Here is a 20,515-nt window from a genome sequence, read left to right as displayed (position 1 = left end):
TCTGGGTTCTAGTCCCTACTCGGCCGTGGAAGCTCACTGGGTGACTTTGGGCCAGTCACAGGCTCTCAGCCCAACCCACCTCACAGGGTTGTTGTTGTGAGGATAAAATGGAGAGGAGGAAGATAATGTAAGCCGCCTTGGGTTCCTTGCAAGAGGAAAAAAGGCAGGGTATAAATGCAATAAACAAAAACAGTGTCTTGCGCAGCCTTGCGAAAACTCTTTCATCTTCCCTCCAGCTTTGAGAAGCTGCTGTTGCACCCAAGGAAGGAGAAGCTGCTTTCCATCCAGAGGTCAGGATGGAGGCTGTTGACCTGTCCTTCCTTTCGGACGCAGAGAGGGATTTGATCCTCCACGTCCTCCAGCGAGACGAGGAGCTGCGGAAAGCAGAAGAGAGGAGAATTAGGTGAGAATGCAAATGGGAGCTGTGCGTGATCGGCAAGCCGGAGTAGTTGCCAAGGCAATCAGGCTAGTGAGTCATCAAGAGGGAGCCAAAAATCCTGCCGATCTTGCCTTCGCCGCAGGGGTAGACAACCTGGTGCCCTCCAGATCTTTTGGACCCCAACTCCCATCGGCCCTGGCCAGCTTGACCAGTGGTCACAGATTATGGGAGCCAAGAATCTGCAGGTAGCCAGATCACCTACCCCAGCTTTAGAATACTGAGTGCCTGTTTAGAGGGAGGAAATGGAATGGAATATCTTGGGAAAGAGCATGGCTGGCTGGCTGGCTGGCTGCCGGAACACTCTTTTTCAATAGTTCCATTGGGAAAGAGGACTGAATGGGTAGGGAGTAAGAATGTCTGTATTTATTTAATTTATTAAGGGTATAATCCTGTGCATGTTTAGACAGAAAAAAGTCCCACAACTCCCAGCATGCTCCCAGCATGCTGGGAGTTGTAGGACTTTTTTCTGTCTAAACATGCATAGGATTGTGCCCAAAACACCTAATAAAATAGATTTCTTCTGGGTGTCGTGTGATAGAACACTCCCTAAAGCAGTTTGCAAGCCACCAAGCTTGACCATTGCCCACAAGGGCAGCGGCTCTCTGGGCTCTCGGGTAGAGGCCTTTCCTGGCCTCTGCTCTCTTGTAACCGGAAGGGATTGAATCTGGGCAGGGCCAGCTCTACCATTAGGCAGGGTGAAACAGTCACCTCACATGGCAAATGCGGGGAGATGGCAGCAAGGTGTTGGAGGAGAGAGCTGTGTGCCAAGCGACCTGCCCTGTGTTCCCTAAGCTAGCCTGCTGCTGTTCAGATCAGTGGAGGATGCTGGGCCATCGCCATTGTTGAAGGAACAGTCTATTCAGCTTTTGTGCATGAAACGGGAGAGGGTGCCATCTTGTTTTTTGCCTCAGGCAGCAAAATGTCTTGGGCCGCCCCTGAACCTGGGACCTTCTGCATGCAAAGCTATGAACCCCGCCCCCCAGAAGTGGTATAGTCCAGATTTGGGCCATCCCATTCTGAGCGCAATGTAATGCTGTCGCTTTTATCCTCAGTAATGAGAGCCCTTCTTGTATGCGTCAGCATCTGGCTCTTTGGAGTGGATGTGGCAAGCTGCGGGGGAATTCAGGGCCACCTCCCTGCATGGGCCGTCCTTAAGTAACTTTCTAACCTCCTACTCCTCTTGACAGGCGCCTGAAGAATGAGCTGCTGGAGATCCGCAGGAAGGGAGCCAAGAGGGGCAGCCAGCGGTACAGCGAGCGGACGTGCGCCCGCTGCCAGCAGAGCCTGGGCCGGGTCAGCCCCAAGGCCAACACTTGCCGTGGCTGCAACCACCTGGTGTGCCGGGACTGCCGCTCCTACAGCGCCAACAGCTCCTGGCGCTGCAAAGTCTGCACCAAGGAGGCGTAAGTCTTGGAGTTGCTGGTTGTCTCGGTATCCACACGGGCAACCTAATCTTTAACGTAGAGCTCAGACTCTCTGCTCTTTTATTTAAAGGAAATCATGCAGGTTTTGAGCCCTCCAGGCTTATGCACGAGTCAGATTGTCTTTAGAATCCAGGAACTGTTCAGTAACCCAGTCCTCCTTGCATTCTTTTATTGCCCTTCATGCAAAAGGGCATGTGGATGTGGTTACCAGGGCTAAGTTAATGTTGCTAGGGCTATGAGGCTGGTAAGGGATCTAGTGGGCCAAGGGGTGATATGTTTCCTTTTAAAGAACCAGGTGGGGAGAGGGAAGGCTCCATGGGAACATTTGTTGTTGTTGTTCAGTCGTTCAGTCATGTCCAACTCTTTGTGACCCCATGGGCCATAGCACTCCAGGCCTTCCTGTCCTGCGCTCTCTCCCGGAGCGTGCTCAAGTCCATATTCGTTGCGTCGGTGATGCTATCTAGCCATCTCATCCTCTGCCGTCCCCTTCTCCTTTTGCCTTCAATCTTTCCTAGCATCAGGGTCTTTTCCAGGGAGTTTTCTCTTCGCATTAGGTGGCCAAAATATTTGAGCTTCAGCTTCAGTATCTGTCCCTCCAATGAGCACTCAGGGTTGATTTCCTTTAGGATGGACTGATTTGACCTCCTTGCTGTCCAGGGGACTCGTAAGAGTCTTCTCCAGGATCATACACCCTAGATAAATACCTAGGGTGGGCGGAACTGCTGCTCCCACCACATGACTGCTTCTGCAAATCCCAAAGTCTGCAAAAACTCAAACATCTGTTTTTATGCAAATTAATGTGGGCGAGAAACTTAAGTTGTTGTTTTTTTAAATGGAATGAGAGCTGCAGTTCTCAGGACCCCAAATTCCCTCGTGCATGACGGAGTCTCTGCTTGCATTGTTGACACAGCAAACATCCATACTACCTTGAACTATTGAAAACTGGCATTACGGGGTTGAGTTTTTGCAAATGATCTCAGGCAGCCTTCTTCACCCACCCACCCCTTGCAGGGACCTGAAGAAATCAACCGGTGACTGGTTCTACGACCAACGAGTAAATCGTTTCGCTAATGGCCTGGGCAGCGACATCATCCGCATGTCCCTTCGGCGCAAACCCCAGGGTAGGTGTTCTTGACGGCTCTTGTTTGGAAGGAAGGAGGTGAGAAGTCTGTAGTCACTGGTCCGCATGCAGGATCTCTGTTTTGGATTTTCAAATTAAACATTATGATGAATCATAATTAAAAATATTAAGCCGCCCCAAATAACTTTTCACTTGCAGTTCATGTCCTGATCAGTGAACTCTCTACATCGGGGGTGCAGAACCTCACTCCCAGGGGGCCAAATCCAGCCCATCTGAGGTCCCAATTTGATGCGCTGGGGTTCCCCAGATAGCTGCACCTTCTTTCCCTTGACCACTGATTGTTTGGTGGTTTCCAGCTTCTTTGGAGTCCTTCTCCCATTGTAAAAGGCTGAAATACCTCCCCTAAGGCTTAGTTTGTGGCAATAAGAGCTTCAAGCTAAAAGAGGCTGGTATTTTTGGTCTTCTTGACCTTGCCTCCTTTGGCCCCACCCACCACTGGAATGCGGCCCCTGAGAGCTTCTCTGAAATGGAGTTTAGCCCTCAAGCTGAAAGAGGTTCTGCACCCTGGCTCTACATTCTCTGCACTTTCCTTTCCCCCTTTTGCCTCTAGCTTGGCTTGCTGGCTGGAGCTATCTTGGATCAGTTTGCTCCTCTTGTGCCATTAGGCGCACCTCTGTATCTTTCCGACATCCTCTATATTTCTGTGGTTCGGAGGCTGTCTGCTTCTGAGTACCAAACTATTGGGATAAAGAAGAGGAGCAACGGGATTTTCATGCCTTGCTTGGGCACTTCCCGAAGCATTTGGCTGGGTACTATAGTAGGGACAGGATGGCGTGCAGCTGGAGAGACCTTGGCTTTGCAGCGCTTAGGTTCTGGATTTTGTCTGTGTCATTGCATGATCTGATGCATGCAGGCTGCCACCAGGGTGCGTGGACTGTAAAAAGGCTTATTTCCCCCGCCTTTTTTTTAAGCTAACAAAAGGGAGACGGCAGGGCAAGCCCTTCTTCAGAAGACTCAGCTCAGCGATCCCAAGACCTGCCCCCAAACAGCACAGACGAGTCCTCAGCAGCAGCGCAAGGAGCCCAGGTGACTCTCTTCATCGCTTTTGGGGCTGTTGCGTTGCCCGGGGCTGCCGTCAAAGGTAGGCATGGTCAAGCACCTGTCAAAGGCCCACACTCCTGTCGGGGCCCACCGACAAGAGCCCCTTGGAGCTGCTCCTCCTCTTTGGTTGCTCCACCATTGCAGCCTGCTTGTTCACCTGCCTCTTGCTCCGGCCCAGACAACGGAGGTGGTGAGAAGGAGGACCAGGAGATGCCACGACCTGCTTGCTCCTGGCTCTGTGCCTGTCGAGCAAGCAAGCAAGCAAGGGGTAGCGATGATGAGAAAGAGGAGGGAGAGCAAGAGCAGCTGGTGACAATGGCTGTGAGAAGGTGGGCTCACGGAGGGAAGGGGCCCATGGGGTGTGTCTTGCCCAAGGGCCCTAAAAAATCTGCACCCGGCACTGACACCCCCTGGCTTCTCTTTCCTCTCTCCTCCAGGGAGCTCCTCTCTTACATGCGGAAAGCAATTGGGCTCAACTACCATGTGCTTTTGGTGGTCAGTTTGGCCACGGGGCGGGAGGAAAGAGCTGCCCTTACGAAGGAGGCTGCTGCTAGTTTCTGTCCCATAGGATCCTTAGGAAGTGGCTCAGGTTAGGGCAGGGGTGGGTGATTGTGGCCCTCCAGATGTTGTTGGGAGTCAGACTGCAATGCCTCTCCATTGGGTATGTTCAATAGCGCTGGTGGGAATTGCAGCCCAACAGCGTCTAGGGGGCCACACGTTGCCCATCCCTGGGCTAGGGGAAGAGGTGGCTTTGTGAGAAAGGAATTGCCTGGGGCAGAGACAGTGAATAAAAGAGAATTTGCTCCCATCTCTCGCACTCTCAAAACACTACCAGCATGAACCTACCTGCACACCACTCATCGTCTAAGGCTCTCTCCTCCAAGGGAGGTTCAGAGGATGGCAATGAGGGAGAGGAGCCTTCTTGGTGGCAGCCCCCCAATTATGGAATGAACTCCCCAGTGAGGCCCACCTGGCACCAACATTATTATCTTTTTGGCACCAGGTTAAGACCTTCCTCTTCTCTCAGGCATTTGGCAGCATATGATGAGGTTTTTTAATCAGGTCATGGGTGTTTGGATAAGTGTGTGTGTGTTTCTGCTTAGTTCATATGTTTGCAGCTAAACTGTTTTTATTTTATGCATAATACTGTATTTCTAAGGTTTTTAATCTCTGTAAACTGCCCAGAATGGTTTGGCTATTGGGCGGTATAGAAATGAAATGAAAACACTAGAACAGCCTTCTCCAACCGGGTGCCCTGTAGACGAGCTGGACTATTTAGTTATCGATTTCATTTCTATACCACCCCATTGCCAAAACTCTCTGGGCAGTTCACAACAATTAAACCCATAACACACAACAGTATCAGAGGCAGTCTGCCTGTGCACGCCTGTTGCTGGGGAACCTGGGTGGGAGGGTGCTCTTGCACTCATGCCCTGCTTGTGGGTCGGCCACTGTGTGAACAGAATGCTGGACTCAGTGGAACCTTGGTCTGATCCAGCAGGGCTCTTCTTGCATTCTTAAAAGTTTAAAACTACAGAATAAAATAAAAACACAACTTCCATGGTCCCCAGCCAGTGTCAGTCACGCTGACTGGGCATAATGGGATTGGTAGCCTAGCACATCTGAGGATGCCAGGTTGAGGAAGGCCAACCCAGTCCCAGATTGTATTCTCTCACTAGGAATGAGTCTCCAATGGAGGTTGTTGCAGTGGCGGCTGGTGGCTCTGATGTCAGCGGGATGGTGAATCCACTCCAGGTTTCAGTCAAGACTCTAAAGGAGCTATCCAATGTAACCTTGGATAGCTTCCTTAGCGTTCTGACGAGTTCTGACTGCAACCCGGAGTGGATCCACTGCCCTGCTGACATCAGAGCCACCAGCCTCCACGGGGTTGTTCGCGCTGCCTGTTCCCTGACCTGTGGTCACCTGCATTCAAAGCAAGTGGCCTTGCCACTGAACTGTGAGCCCTTCTCCTCCTCGGCGCTGCTCATCTGACTGGACTGTTTCCTTCCAGCTTGACCCCGGAACCCTCGGAGCCACGGGACGCGAAGAGCGACACAGAATCCACCGAGAACATGAGCCTGGATGGCTCCTGTCCTCCTGTCTCTGCTCCCGGTCCTGCAGCTGCCAGGCCCAGGTTAGAAAGACTGGCTCCAGTTCCAGTGAAATGTGATGCTGTCATTGCTCCATCATTTTAGTAGAGGGGCAGGCAGGAAGGTGATCAATCTCCAGACGTTCTGGACTTCAATTCCCAGCGTTCCTGACCATTGGCATGAATAGGATTGCAGCCTAAATGCGCAGCTGCTACTGGAACTGGTAGCTGCACATCCAGGCTGTAGAACTCCTTGCCGAGGGAGGCTAGGTTCGCTCCCTCTCTGCTGTCAGGCAAAGACCTTTTTATTCAAGCAGACCTTTGACGTTGGGTTACGTGCTCTGTTTATCCTGTTGCTGTTCCCAGTAGTGATGAGAGTGTTGGACTGTGAGCTGAGAGATCCGGGTTCTAGTCCCCACTCGGCCATGGAAGCTCACTGGGTGACTTTGGGCCAGTCACAGGCTCTCAGCCCAACCTACCTCACAGGGTTGTTGTGAGGATAAAATGGAGAGGAGGAGGATTATGTACGCCGCCTTGGGTTCCTTGCAAGAGGAAAAAAGGTGGGATATAAATGGAATAAATAAACAAACAAACAAACAAACGAACAAACATGCTTAGCTGGGAATAAGCCCCAAGGAACTATGTGGGCCTCAGAAGTAAGATGTTTGCAGGGATAGGATTGCACAGTGAGTGTAAGTGATTTCCCCTGCTCAGAGTAGCAGCATCTCATGTGTATGTCTTTTCTAGGGCAACGAGTCTATGCTATCCCCCGTATCTCCCAATTTAAAGTGCAGATACACCTCTGCTCTCAATCTCTATATGTGAGACTGTTTTTATGGGAGTTGCAACCTCACTCATTCCTAGCTGAGCTCATTACCTCAGCAAGGGGTTATTAGAAATGAACATGAATGCTGTGGTTCTGGAGCTGATTAAACACGGACCATATATCACTGGGGACAATGGAATACCAAAGGCTTCTGGGAGTTGAAGTCCTGAACGTCTGGAGATCTGCCTTCTCCCCACCCCTGTTCTGCATTAGAATGCTGGGTGGGTGGGTCGGGGGGGGGGGGCTGGCAATGGTGTTCTGGGCAGTTAAGTCTGTTGAGTTCAGTTGAGGGAGAGCGAGGGGAGGGAAAGAGGTTTGGTTAGAGGGAGAGAGCAGGGGTAAGTGTGAGAGGATGGATGGCCCTTATGGACATTAAACACCCCCATCCCACCCCACCCCACCCCACCCCCCCATGTGTATGCTGTATGTCTGGAGGGGGAATTGAGGCTGTGCCCACAGACTAGACAGACATGTGGTGTCTGGAACAAGGAGCCCGTGTGCCGACCGTTGTATGCACGTAGGCTGGGGGTGCTGAACTTCAGGTCCACAGGCCAAATCCATCCTGCCTGAAGTTCCCATCCTGCCCTCTGGGTTTCCCCAGATGCCCCCCTTTCCCCTGGTCCTGCCCCCTTCCCTCAACCCTCGTGACTGCCAGTTGTTTGGCGGTTTCCCGTCTCTTCCCCGCAGTGTTTTCCCCATTCTGAAAGGTTGAAATGCCTCTCCTCAGGCTTTGTTACTGGCAGTAGGAACTTTAAACGAAAGGGTGGAACGGTAGATTTGGCCGTTCTGGTCCCAGCTCTTTTGCCTGTCGTTCCCAAGAGCTTCTCCGAAACTGAATTTGACCCTCAGGCTGGAAGAGGTTTGACACCTCTGGCGTAGTCTCTCCGCACAGCTGGGACTCCCGATTGAATGACAGCATACGAATGTAGGCTCTGCTTTTTAGGTGTGAATGTTGAGAGCGGGGCCAGCAGGCAGGGTCCCATTCCCGCCCCCCACCTGCACACACGTACTCTGAGTCTACATGTGGAGGCAAACGTCTGTAAAACCCTGTTATGATATGTTGCAGGAACAACAAGTGAGCTTGTGTTTTGTGTGTGTGTGTGTGTGTGTGTGTGTGGTTCATAATAGTTCCCTAGTTTGTGGAGACCGATGATCCCCTATAAAGTTCTGAGGCAAATGTCCACTGGAACCTTGGCCTGTACCAGGGTGAAATGGAGGCAACTGTGGTCTGTTTCTGTCCACTTGATGTGGTTCGATTGTTCTCAGCTAAGCTGCGTTGCAGAAGAGGAAGAACTGGTGGAGGATCACGCTCTGTGGCGGCTCTGTGGCAGCCTCCCCCAATTCTGGTGCCCTCGTGATGAGTTTGACTACAGCTCCCAACATCCCCAGGCTGGGGGATGATAGTTGTGTGGGCCAATTCACCTGGAGGTCACCAGGCTTGGGGAAGGCCACCTCATGGCCTCTGTGCAACATTACTTTCCAAAATTATTTTATTTATTTATTTATTTATTGCATTTATATCCCGCCTTTTTTCCTCCAAGGAACTCAAGGCAGCGTACATGATCCTCCTCCTTCCTCCATTTTATCCTCACAACAACAACCCTGTGAGGTGGGTTGGGCTGAGAGTCTGTGACTGGCCCAGAGTCACCCAGTGAGCTTCCATGGCTAAGTGGGGACTAGAACCTGGATCCCCCAACTCCCAGTCCAGCACTCTAGCCACTACACCACACTGGCTCTCTAATGATCAGTTGGTGTAGAGAAAGTGGACAGAGGGGGTAGTATCCAATGTTAGCCCTATGTAGAGTAGACCATTGAAAGGAATGAGACTTGTTAGTCATGACTAACTTAAGTCCCATTCATTTTGATGGGTCTACTCTATGTGGGACTAATATTGGATACTACCCAGAGAATTTTGTTTTCTCTCTTCCCCTAATAGCCTGATTTTGTCTAATCAGGATAGACAAGAGGAAGGACTTCCTTACACAGCACCCAGCTGGAGAGCCAGTGTGGTGTAGTGGTTAGAGTGTTGGACTGGGACTTGGGAGATCCAGGTTCTAGTCCCCACTCAGGCCATGAAGCTCACTGGGTGACTTTGGGCCTGTCACTGACCCTCAGCCTGATCTACATCACAAGTTGTTGTGAGGATAAAATGGAGAGGAGGAGGGCTATGTAAACTGTCTTGATTTCCTTATTAGATGAAAAAAGGCAGGATATAAATGTAACAATAATAACAACAACAACTTATGAAATCTGCTGCCATAAAATGTGATGGCAGCTAGCTTAGATGGCTTTAAAAGGAGATTAGGCAAAGCCATGGAAGACACTGGGTTTATGAACAACTTATAATCTAGCTAGCTAAATGGAGGAGGCAGTGGAGTTTGTTTTGTGTTGTCTAGACCAAGGGCAGGCAAACGTTTTGGGCCTGTGGGCACATTTGGCAATTTGAGAAACTGTCATGGGCACCACCACAAAACGGCTGCCATGGACAAGTCACAAAGGACAAGTAACCTAGACTCTTTTGGTTATGAAATTTTTATCTTCTGCAATTTGCTGCTATGTTTAATGTTGTATTTTTATCAAGTATCTTATGTCTGTTTGGGTTTTTAATGTGAGCCACCCTGGGAGCATGGTTGTACCGGAGGTGCGGGAGACAAATGCAGAAAAGAAACAAACAGAAATCGGACCCTCATGTCAGAGGCACAATCTCACTGGAAGTCAGTTTCTGGGGTTTATTAGTGGGCGCACTACAGTGCTGTTTGATCTCATGCTCTGCTTGTGGGCTTTCTGGAAACCTCTGGTCTCTCTGGGAGACAGGATGCTGAACAAGATGGACCTTTTAGTCTCCTCCTGCAGGGCTCTTCTTACAGTCTCATTTTCTTTTTGTTGCAGCCCTCGCCAAGAGAGGAGGAAAGCTCTTGACCCTCCGGGGTCCAATGCATCCAGCCTGACCCTCCCAGTCCGCTTCAGAGAGACTCCCCACTCTTATTCAGACACTGTAGGTTTGCACTTCTTCTCTTGCGGGTTACCCAAACAGCAGATCCCTGTGCATTTGCTTGGGCGCTGTGGTGCTCCTCTGAAAGTGTGCGGATGCCCTGGGAAAGGCAGGATTCCCCCCCCCCCCAGGACACCCCAACTCTCAGCATGGGTGACCTGGGAAAGGCAGGAACCTCTTCTCCCAGGGCACCATAACTCTCAACACGGGTGTGCACAGCTTCTGTTGGCTGTAGTGATTGGCAACGTATAATATAAGTGAGAGCATCTACCTTCCTGCACTTGTGAACCTGCCAGGCTTCAGCATACCCAAATGGCACTCGGCACTTCCTCAGTGTGGAACTGGCTGCATGCAACTCTAGGAATTTGGTTCACTTACTATTTCAGCCCACAGTCTGGTGTGCGGGAAGGCACGGAGTGGTTTCTTTTTCTGCCCCTGTTCTATGAAGTTGGCTCATTCTCTCCTAGGATGCTCGTTTCGGGAGCCGTGGTGTAGCTTCAGCTGATGAGAACGAAACCTTATTCAAGAAGAATCCCAGGAGAATTCAGAGGCCTTCAGGTAAAAGACCTTAACATATAACATGCTGCTATATATACTATGATGGCTGGTGTGGTGTGGTGGTTACAGCGGTGTGTTGTAGTCTGGAGAGATCTGAGTTCAAATCCTGACTCAGCTCTGAATCTTAAGTTGGTGGTCTTGGGCCAGTCACTCCCTCTCGCCGTCTCCTATCTCACAGGGCTGTTGTAAGGATAAAGTGGGCGGTGGGTGGGACTGTTTAAGCCACTGTGGGCTCTTTGGGGGAAAGGTGCCATAAAAATACATATGTTGAATTGGCTTACGATTCCGTGTGTTTTTCCGCCCCCTGATTAGCAACAGCTCTTTTAAGGTCTTTTTCCCAGCCCGACTAGCATAAGAACCTTTAAGTCAAGGATGGGCAACTGCGTGAGATCCAGGGGCAATTTTTGCCCCCCCCCCATCCATCCCCACAGGCTGGACTCCATGAGGTGCTGCACAGTCCACAGGATGCCCCCCCCCAAGTAAGAAAAAACAAAAAATTGCTAATTTGCCAACAAACTAAATTTGGCCTTTTTGGCATTCCATTGCTGCACCGGGCACCATTTTCCCCCCTTAAAAACCCAGTTTTTTTTAAATTTGGGGGGCAGCCAGGGCTGTGTGTTGCCCATCCCTACTTTCATTGAATAAAAGATAGAAGAGCCACGAAGTGCTAGTGAACATTTAACCTGATTACATGTGCAGTTCAGTATGGAAAGATCCTGGCAGGGATTGGGCTGGGCCTTCCTTTCTTGGATGTCTTCTCGAAAGGAAGTGCAGACAAGCACCTGTTTGGGATGCCTCTGGGGAACAGGATACCATTGAGGTACGGGATAATCCTGTTATAGGAGAAAGGGCTGGATGTGAATGGTGGTCTGGTTCCCTCCCAGTTCTGTGATGCCTAAATGAGTGGCTCTGATGAATCCCCTATCCTGTCTGTCACAGAGTACACCAAATCGGTGATTGACCTGCGACCAGAGGAGCCTGTCAGCGGAAGCGGGCCTCTGGGAGACAGAAGCAAGTCAGTTCCAGGCCTGAATGTCGAAATGGTGAGCCTCCAAGGGAGAAGGCAGTTCCAGAGTCGTTGAGCAAATACTGAGAACTGCTCTCTACATACTGGGATATTCTAACCTGGTGTGCAGAGGACATTAAGGAAGGTCATGAAGTCCGTCAGGGTGTGGCACCTTAGGCCCGTGGGCCATATCCAGCCCACTTGGGTTCCCAGTCTGGCTCGCTAGGGTTCCCCAGATGGCCAGGTTCCCCATCTCCTGCTCCCACCCCCTTTTCCCCAACCACCAATGATTTGGTAGGTTCCCAGCTTTTGCACAGTTTCCCCCCCATTCTAAAAGGCTGAAACGCCTCTCCTAAGGATGACTTATGGGCAGCAAGGGCTTTAAGTTAAGACATGCTGGCATTTTTGGCCCCGCCCCTTTTGCCTTCAGCCCTGCCCCCCACTGGGACACGGCCCCCGAGAGCTTCTCTGACATTGAATTCGGCCCTTGGGCTGAAAGGGGTTCGACACTCCTGATGGAAGAGAGCGGAAGCGGTTCCTTAAGCAAGGTCAGCCCAACCCGAGAGGCATGTCAACATTCCAGGGGCACCTGCCTCGGCTCTGTCAGTACCTTGGTGAAGGAGCCCCTGTCTGTGCTTCTAGAGGAGGGGCAGAGAGGCAGCGCAGCAGCCCATTGGCTGGGTTAGGCTCCCTTGCATTCCAGGGAACCTGTCGGTGGGCTAAAAAATAAAAATGGAAGTTTGGCCAGCTCAGGACACAATAAGACGCAAGAGGCGGCGGTGGTGAGATGGTCAGATTTTAAGTTGCCTAGGGCAAGTTGGGCTGGAGCCATTTAGGACATTATAGAGGTCTGTGTGTGTGTGTGTGTGTGTGTGTGTATGTATGTATGTATGTGTGCTTTCCCCCTAGGAGGAGGAGGAAGAGGAGGACATAGACAACCTGGTAGAGATTCACCGGAGAAGGGCGGCCAGAGGCAGCATGCGCAGCGGCACGTCCTCGGTGGGTCCTACTACTGATGTTTGTTGGCCTGGACATAGAGTTCAGTGGGTGGAGCACAGGTTAGGTGATCTAGGGCAGGGATGGGCAGAAAGTTTATCTCCAGATGTTTGGACAACTCCCAGCACTTCTAACCATCGGCCATGCTGGCAGGGGCTTCTGGGAGTTGAAGTCCCAAACACCTGGAGATCTATGTGCCCACCCCAGGTCTAGGGCACAGCTGGGCAGACTTCAGACTTGTGGGGTGTACTTTGATTTTTTTTTTTACTAGAACCTTGAGGTCCACCAACTGGAGCTGGGTGCAAAATAGCGGCTCAGCCAGGTGAACTTAAGGCTAAGGAACAGGGTGCCTCTGAGTACATGCTCAGCCCAGGGATTTATGACCGGTACCAGAAAGGAGCTCACAGGTCCTTTGACACAAAAATCTGTTTCTGGTTTCCCTCCAAGTGTTCTTTTTCAGCAGCCTAATTTTTTTGGTGTGTGTTGTGGGGACATGGAATGCTTTTTACTAGTTGCTACTGTTAGATAATTGGGAGTCCAAAACTCTCCCAGAGATCTACCAGGACCTGATTTTGGTGGGTGTCAGGGGCTGCTTTTAGCTCTGCTGCTGTCTGAAACAGCAACTGTTCTTGCTATCCATGGTGGGTGGAACGATAAGTGGGGGATTTAATTGACAGAAATGGAAGTTGAACATCTTGGTAAAAACCTTCCTGAGTGTAACTGCTGATCAGCACATATAGCAGAATCACATGATGACATGGGTGGAAATTTGGCCTGGAAGGTGAAAGCCCTGCCTGTTCCCAATAGATCTCCAGATGTTTTGGACTTCAATTCCCAGCATTTCCGACCATTGGTGATTGATGCATTCTTCCTTTCTCTCCCTCCTTTCTCTCCCTCCTTTCTCTCCCCCCTTTCTCTCCCCCCCTTTCTCTCCCCCAGAGCACTTTGGGGAGCATGGTTAGTATTTACAGTGAAGCAGGTGATTTTGGCAACGTCTGCGTAACAGGGGAAATCGCCTTCTCCTTGAGCTATGAGCAGAAGACGCAGACCCTGTTCATCCATGTGAAGGAATGCCGCCACTTGGCGTATGCCGACGAGGCCAAGAAGCGCTCCAACCCGTGAGTGCCCCTTGGGCCGAGTGTCCTAATGTAGGGGTGGGCAAGTTTTTCGGGGTGGAGGGATGCTTTCCCACGTGGGAAAGTGTTGATGGGGCCATGTGGTGGTGGACTAGGACCAAGGCAAGGAGAGGGCAGGGAAAATCCTTCTCCCTCCCTCCCTCCCTCCCTCCCTCCCTCATTCTTCAGTTGATCTCTCTTCTGTTGATTCTCTTTCCTTCACACATGTGCTTGCCATCTCGCCCTCTCTCTCTGCCTCCAGAAGCCACTGCAGCTAGAGGCAGGAGGGCTGAGCGAGACAGAGGATGAAAGCAGACAAGCTGCTGTAAGTCACCGGGTTCTTCTGATCTTTGTTTGGAAGCCCAAACCATGGGTTGAGTTCCAAAATGATGGTCATGTCATGTTCCTAAGTCCTCTCCCTTCACAATCAACACACTCCAGGAAATAAGGCCTCAGGCTAACACTACTTCATTAGTTAAGAACTAGTTTCTTTACGAATGCAATTCTAGGAAACTCTCAGACTGCATAGAACCAGCTAATCCACACATCTACAAATATCAATAGAGGAGACAAAGTGGAAGTTAGAGAAGTTGCCAGCAGTCTAGACATGAACGTCATGGCCAGAGTTGCTTCGCGGGGATGCCCCTCCCTTAGGGTGGCTCCATCCTATGTTGGCTTCCATGAGTGGCCAACCTGAGAGAGCATCTGAGCCCTGCCCCTAACTGTTCCTGTTTCACTCTGTGATGGACCCTAGCATCGCTTCTGTCACACCCCTCGCCCTCTTCCTCCTCCTCCTCTGAAACTTGAGTTCTCATGGTGGAGGAATGGGGGAGCAGTTCAGCCTGGGCCATCCGTGTGCCAAGGTCTTGGGAAGAAAGTCTTGCTGTATTTGCGCTCACTAGGGAGGGTGCCTCCCTCTGTTCTTGCTGTTCATATTCTGATTCTGAGCTGCCAGACATCTCTACATGCTCAGATTCATTCCTGACAGGTCAATGCAAACCATGACTTTCATGCAGTGTCAGAATTGAGCCAGTGTGTGTGCATGTGTGTGGCTGTGAAAGGGCAGGGGGTGTATGGCTGTTTCCAATAACACCATTAGCACGGTGAAATGGAGGTTGGTTAAATATATGTCTGGGGCTGAGCTGGATGAAACTGTAGTGTGGCTCGGCGTCTTTCAGATGTGGGACGAGCACTCTTGTCGTTCACAGCCAGCAGTCCAACACATATGGAGGGCACCAGATTGGGGAAGGCTGCTGTAGTGCCCTGCTTCCAAAACCAAATAGTCACACATCAAGGCTATCTCTACACCAGGAATTTATTGCCTGCTCATGATTGGCCACTCATGGAAGTTTGTGGGTCCGTTACACAGTGTTGTCGACATCCAGGTCCCCTCCTGCACTTTTTCAGGTTTTTCCAGCTGTAAAAACACTGGACTAAATCAGGTCTTTAAAAAAAAAAATGCACAGAAGCGGTAGTGTGTAATGCAACTCTAGTATTATATTTCAGCCACTAGATGGTGCGGTCTAAAGGAAAACATAGGAGAAGTACCGAAATGGAAGGTTTCAATTCAAACCATGTGGTCACCCATGTCCGCCTGTATAATGGAGCCAATTGTAATCCCACAAAGAATCCAGGAGCAGAAAGCTGCAGTAAGGCAGCAGGATTTTCCATTAAGGTGGAGAAGCCCTGAGTGGAGGAGTTCTAAGTCCTTTGATCTTTTTAAACAAGTTGCAGTTGCAGTAGCAGTCTAGTTTTTTGTTGTTTTTTTATAATGGAATAAATGCATGGACTTCCTTGTGCCCCCATTTCGCAACAAGCTTGTGAAGTAGATTAGGCTGAGAGATGGTGACCAGCACAAGGTTGCCTGGCTAGCTTCTTGGCTGAGAAAGGATTCAAACTAATTTTTCCACTCCTAGTGTGCCACACCAGACAGGTATAAATGTGCAGAGGGCTTCAACCCAGGGCATAGTCTGAAGGCACATGAGGTATCCATCTTGCTGAAGCTAAGCAGGTTTGGGTCTGATCAGTGCGTGGAGGGGAGACCACCTGGGAACCACACGTAGCCACCTTGAGTTCCATGATGGAAGAATGGTGGGATATAAATGTAATAAATAAATAAATAAAACCTGGCCACTTGCTGAAGCACCATCTTGCACACCAATGTGAACCATCTCAAAATAGTTTGGGATGGTGGGGCACAGTGCGTGGAGACGTCCATTCCCCCCAGCGACGACGACTTCTCCTCCTCCTCTATATTTCTATTCCACCCCCTAACCAAAGTTCTCTGGGTGGTTTTCAAAGGTAAAAACATTAAAAATAGAATATGCAAAATTTAAAAACGTAAGCCCACAGACAGTATACACAGAGACAACATATATCTAAAAACAACTTGGAGCAATCAGCCGAACCATAAGACAGATCCAGGATAAATTAAAACTCATCACATGCTGCCAAATGCCTGGGAAACACGAAGTCTTGACCTGGCCCTGAAAGGATAACAGTGTTGATGCAACTGCATGGCCGCTTCATCCTTGGCTGGGCTGCCTGATGTGCCCGGTCTCATCGCCGTATAAAAAGGGTTTGTCCAAACAGTGTGGGTTCTTGTGCATGGCTGCAGAAGGGCAGGGAGATACCAGGCAAAGTGTGAACCTCCTCTTTTTGTCTCCTGCAGGTATGTGAAGACGTACCTTCTCCCGGACAAATCCCGCCAAGGGAAGCGCAAAACCACCTTCAAGCGGAACACCATCAACCCCCTGTACAACGAGGTGCTCAAGGTAGGTGGTGTGTGTCTATCTGTTGCGGGCAGGGAATTGCTAGGCCCACGTGTTGTCATGCCCCTCTGCAGAAGCACGGCAGAAGTTCATAGATGCCGCTCCAGCACAAAGTTCGGTCTTCTGAGAATACTTTTGTACTTCTTTTTAAAAAATTTCCCATTTCTGCCTCTGGTGCTTGTGAAGTGAAATAAAGTAAAGTAAGGATAAATGGGAGTTGGTGGTGACACCTGATGGATCATGCTGTCATGTTCCATCGGTTGCAGGGCTTGTGTAACATTTGGAGGGTTTTGTGTGAGTGTGTGTGTATTTGTGTTTGTGTGCAGTAATTTGCTGATGGCACCAAACTGGACTGTGTCAATGCCAGGGGGCAGAACACTCCACAAATAACAGGATGGGTTGGCATCTTTACTATTAGCCAGTCCCTGTCTACCTTTGAATACCAGATGCTGGAGAAGAGCTGTTGAAAGGAGGGGCCGTGGCTCCATGGTAGAGCACCCACTTTGCACACAGAAGGTCCCAAGCTCAATCGCCAGCATCTCTTGCTTGAAACCCTGGAGAGCCACTGCTGCCCGTCAGTGTCGACAGTACCGGGCTAGATGGGTGCGTGGTCTGACTCAGTATAAGGCAGCTTCCTCTGTTGGTACCTTTCAGTGCTTGTACCTTGGGAGCCATCTGGTTAAGAGCTCTTCCTCTCTTATCATCTTCACAGTATGAGATCAACCAGGCCCTCGTTCCGACCAGGACCTTGCAGTTCTCTGTCTGGCATCATGATCGCTTTGGCCGGAATACATTCTTAGGAGAGGTGGAGATTCCAATGGACTCCTGGAACTTCGAGAGCCAGTTTGAAGATTGTCTCCCCCTGCATGGCAAGGTCTGTGCTGTGCCAGTGCTTGTGTGAAGGTTTGAGGCCCACAGAGGCATAGGGGGAAAAGGTCAGGCTTAGAGGCCTGGAGTTTTTTGTTGGGAGGGGTATCTCTGAGAGGAATAGTTACATTTCCCCCGTTAAGTTTCATTTCTTCAAGTTTGAAACAGTACTTTCGGTTTGAGGGGAGGCTGGTATAAAAAGAGAGAGTCAGAAAGACTGGAGCAGTAAAAGCAGAGTCAGGAGACCAGAGCCTGAAGAGGGAGTAGGAAGGAGCAGCCTGTAGGAGTCTAAGTACAGCTAGAGTAAAGGAACTTGTGTTTTGCAACTTTAATTTTCTTTTAAGGCCTTTGTATCACTCAGCTCTATTGTGTAAATACCCTTAGCTGTGATTTGCTTGCTTTAAATTTACCAGTACCTGTTGCAGTTAAACTCCAAGTTGCCGTGTGTCAGTCACCCCATGTCTATGGCCTAAACCCCATGCTATTGGGAGGGGGAAGTTTAAAAGGAGGAAGGTGGGACTCTTAAGGAGGCAAGAGATCCTTAAGGAGTTACTCCTGGGGTCCAGGTCATAAGCTCAGTTCTCTGATTTGTCTGTAGTGCAACGTCAGCTTAAAAGGGGGTGCTGGATGTTGCTTTGGGGAAGTCTTGAGTATTTCTTATGGAATGAGTGGTATAGACATTTTAATTAAATTCACTTTCAAGTTTCTAGTTCTCTGTAATCACCTCTGTATTAGGCTGCAGATTTGGTTCAACCTAACACAAATGTTAATTATTACAAAATAATGTTCACAACAAAAATCCCAGTAGCTTTTGAATGGAAGTGGGTCAGTGTCCCCTTGATACCTGAATGGCTCAGTAAGGCACGGTAGAGTTGGTTAGATGAACAAGCTCCTTTCGTGCGAGGGATAATCTATCCAGAGGTGACCATTTTTCTGTAGCTGATCAAAAGAGACAGTGCATGGGAGAGCTCAGTTTGAAAAACCTTGAGATTCATTTATTGTACTCTGACAGTTTGGTTGTGATTACTTCCGGAGGGGTAGCCGTGTTAAGCTGTTGCAGCAAAAAAAACAAGGAGTCTGTGGCATCTTAAAAACTAACACATTTATTCTGGAATGAGCTTACTATGCCACAATAAATTTGTTAGTTTTAAGGTCCCACAAGATTCTTAGTTGTTTTCGACTGTCATTCGTAATTTTATTGCTCCATTGTTTTTTGTTTTTATCAACACCCCAGTTTTGTTTTTGGGTCTGTAAAAAAAGAAAAGAAAAAAAGAAGCATACTGGGATCTATAATATGAGCAGTGATGCAGTGTTAATACATGAAAGCCAATAATGTATATCTGAAAGGCAGCAAATAATGTTAGGAATGTGAAACTGCAGAATTCACCATATGTAGTTCCAGCAAGTCTTAACTATTGTTATTGCCACAGAAAATGGCATTGCACCAGTTTTGTCAAACCAAAACCCTTCAGTTGGAAAATCTCTTTTTCCTTACTTATTTTTGTGGGCAACTGCCCACCCCAGCCAGGACATCAGCACCTCTACATGTTGACCCAACTCAACCATGTAGCAGCTTGCTTGGTGCTTTTTTTGCGATCATTTCGGCACCGTACAAAGAACCTTCCTGTTCTTTGTACTGCATTTTTTTTCTGACTGCATTTTGTTGTGTCTTATTGCTCTTTTTAGATGTTTTGTGATCACTGCATTGTTATTTGTGTAAGCCACTTTGGGAATGTCGATTTTTGGCACTGAATAGCAGAGCATACATTTTAAGGGGGGGGGAATATACATACATTCTGAACCACTCCTCCCCTACATCTACCATTTGGGGGGGGTATACCTCTATTTATACTCCTTCGCAACTTTTCAGATAGGTCGTAGCTCAGTGATAGAGCACCTGCATTGCTTGCAGAAGGGTCCAGGTTCGATTCCTGGCATCTCCAGGTAGGGCTGGAAAAACTCCTGCCTGAAACCCTGGAGAACATTGCTGCCAGTCAGTGTTGACAATACTGGGCTAGATGGACCAAGGGTCTGACTTTTGTGTTTCTGTGTTCCTAACCCCTTTGAACCTGCCTTAGAACAGCAGATGCTCATTCAGACAGTCCCCATAGGCACCCCCCCAAGGTGGTGAATCCAAAAATACAGGCAGCTGAATTGATCTGTGTCACCAAATTAGTTCTAGCAGTTTTCATCTCCACCAAGAACAGCTCTTCTGTAACGCCAGTGGGTCTTAATTACCCATTCAGGACCAAGCCACCCCAAAATACTTTTCATTACAACAGAGAACAATATATTGTTGCAGGGAAAATTCATTCCCCCCAGCTACTGTGAGGATTGCAGCAAAGCTCAGAGGGAAAAGGGAATTCTGGGGAGGTAGCAGTTGATGTCAGTGTCCCACTTAATAAAAAAAGTCCCGGGGCCTAATAAAAAAGCCCTGACTCCACTACACCCCTGCCCATCAGTAAATCCTGCAGGAACCAGGTCAGCTGCAGTTCCCTCCCATTCACAAAATGCCATGCTTGTCCTGATGTCTGTCCCTGCCCATTTCTGTTCTAGAACGTCACAGACTCAGCTGCCTCTCCTCAATATAAAGGCGAGTTGGTGGTTTCCTTGAAGTTTGTTCCCCCCGTCAAGCACCCCAGTGCTGGAAATGGAAAAAAGGGTGAGGATTCCAACTCCAATAAGTGGCTTTTCTCTAAGTGCAACACAAGTCATATATGTGGCAGTTCTTTCATTTTCTCATTTGGTCTTGTCTGTTTTTATACAAAACTTCCTCCTCCATGAGGTCTAGGAATGTGGCTTCTATTTTGTGAACAAAGCACAGATTCTGTAATTAATTTTGTGAGGGGGTGGTGGGCTTTCTGCTATTCACCCTCATCACAAGAGTCTCTTGTTAGGCAAAAGGGAAGAAGGAGGTGAACTTCAGGTCTGGATCAAAGAGGCCAAAAACTTGACAGCAGCCAAATCCGGAGGGACTTCTGACAGCTTTGTCAAGGGGTGAGCAGACCAGAGCCTTTTTAAAAACTGGGTGATTGGTGGAAAGGAAATTAGAGATTTGAGGGATCACAGCCAACATTGCCCTGTAGGGATATAGGGGTGTGTGTGTGTGTGTGTGTGTGTGTGTCTCGGATCATAACGATCCTCTTGTATTTCACTTGGCGTCGTGCACGCTCAAATATTAGACGAGTGTGTTCAGCTCTGGGAAGCAACCATGTATAGAGCTGTGTTAAACACTTGTGTATTTGAAGCC

At 49.3% G+C, this 20,515-nt stretch overlaps 1 protein-coding gene across 6 annotated transcripts in view; it reads left to right on the top strand.

Moving 5' to 3' along the window:
* The window catches only part of SYTL4 (synaptotagmin like 4), a 46,830-nt gene that overhangs the window by 22,174 nt on the left and 4,141 nt on the right, over window positions 1–20,515 (top strand). For 3 of the 6 annotated variants that reach the window (XM_084813869.1, XM_084813868.1, XM_084813867.1), the window contains 14 exons: window positions 237–403; window positions 1,627–1,842; window positions 2,875–2,984; window positions 3,916–4,030; window positions 6,057–6,179; window positions 9,850–9,955; window positions 10,420–10,510; window positions 11,450–11,553; window positions 12,426–12,515; window positions 13,452–13,630; window positions 16,299–16,401; window positions 17,111–17,272; window positions 19,822–19,927; window positions 20,163–20,262. In XM_084813869.1, the coding sequence (XP_084669995.1) occupies window positions 297–403; window positions 1,627–1,842; window positions 2,875–2,984; window positions 3,916–4,030; window positions 6,057–6,179; window positions 9,850–9,955; window positions 10,420–10,510; window positions 11,450–11,553; window positions 12,426–12,515; window positions 13,452–13,630; window positions 16,299–16,401; window positions 17,111–17,272; window positions 19,822–19,927; window positions 20,163–20,262 (1,712 nt within the window). In that variant the 5' untranslated portion in view covers window positions 237–296. The remainder of the gene's footprint in view (window positions 1–236; window positions 404–1,626; window positions 1,843–2,874; window positions 2,985–3,915; window positions 4,031–6,056; window positions 6,180–9,849; window positions 9,956–10,419; window positions 10,511–11,449; window positions 11,554–12,425; window positions 12,516–13,451; window positions 13,631–16,298; window positions 16,402–17,110; window positions 17,273–19,821; window positions 19,928–20,162; window positions 20,263–20,515) is intronic. The other 3 variants (XM_084813872.1, XM_084813873.1, XM_084813874.1) reach the window with 2 other exon arrangements.

This window comes from Heloderma suspectum, chromosome 9 (genome assembly GCF_057233095.1).
Source record: "Heloderma suspectum isolate Gila_16-S chromosome 9, 16-S_ref, whole genome shotgun sequence".
Lineage (NCBI taxonomy): Eukaryota > Metazoa > Chordata > Lepidosauria > Squamata > Helodermatidae > Heloderma > Heloderma suspectum.
The sequence above is the reverse complement of the archived record's forward strand: the minus strand, read 5'-3'. Positions and strand labels throughout refer to the sequence as shown.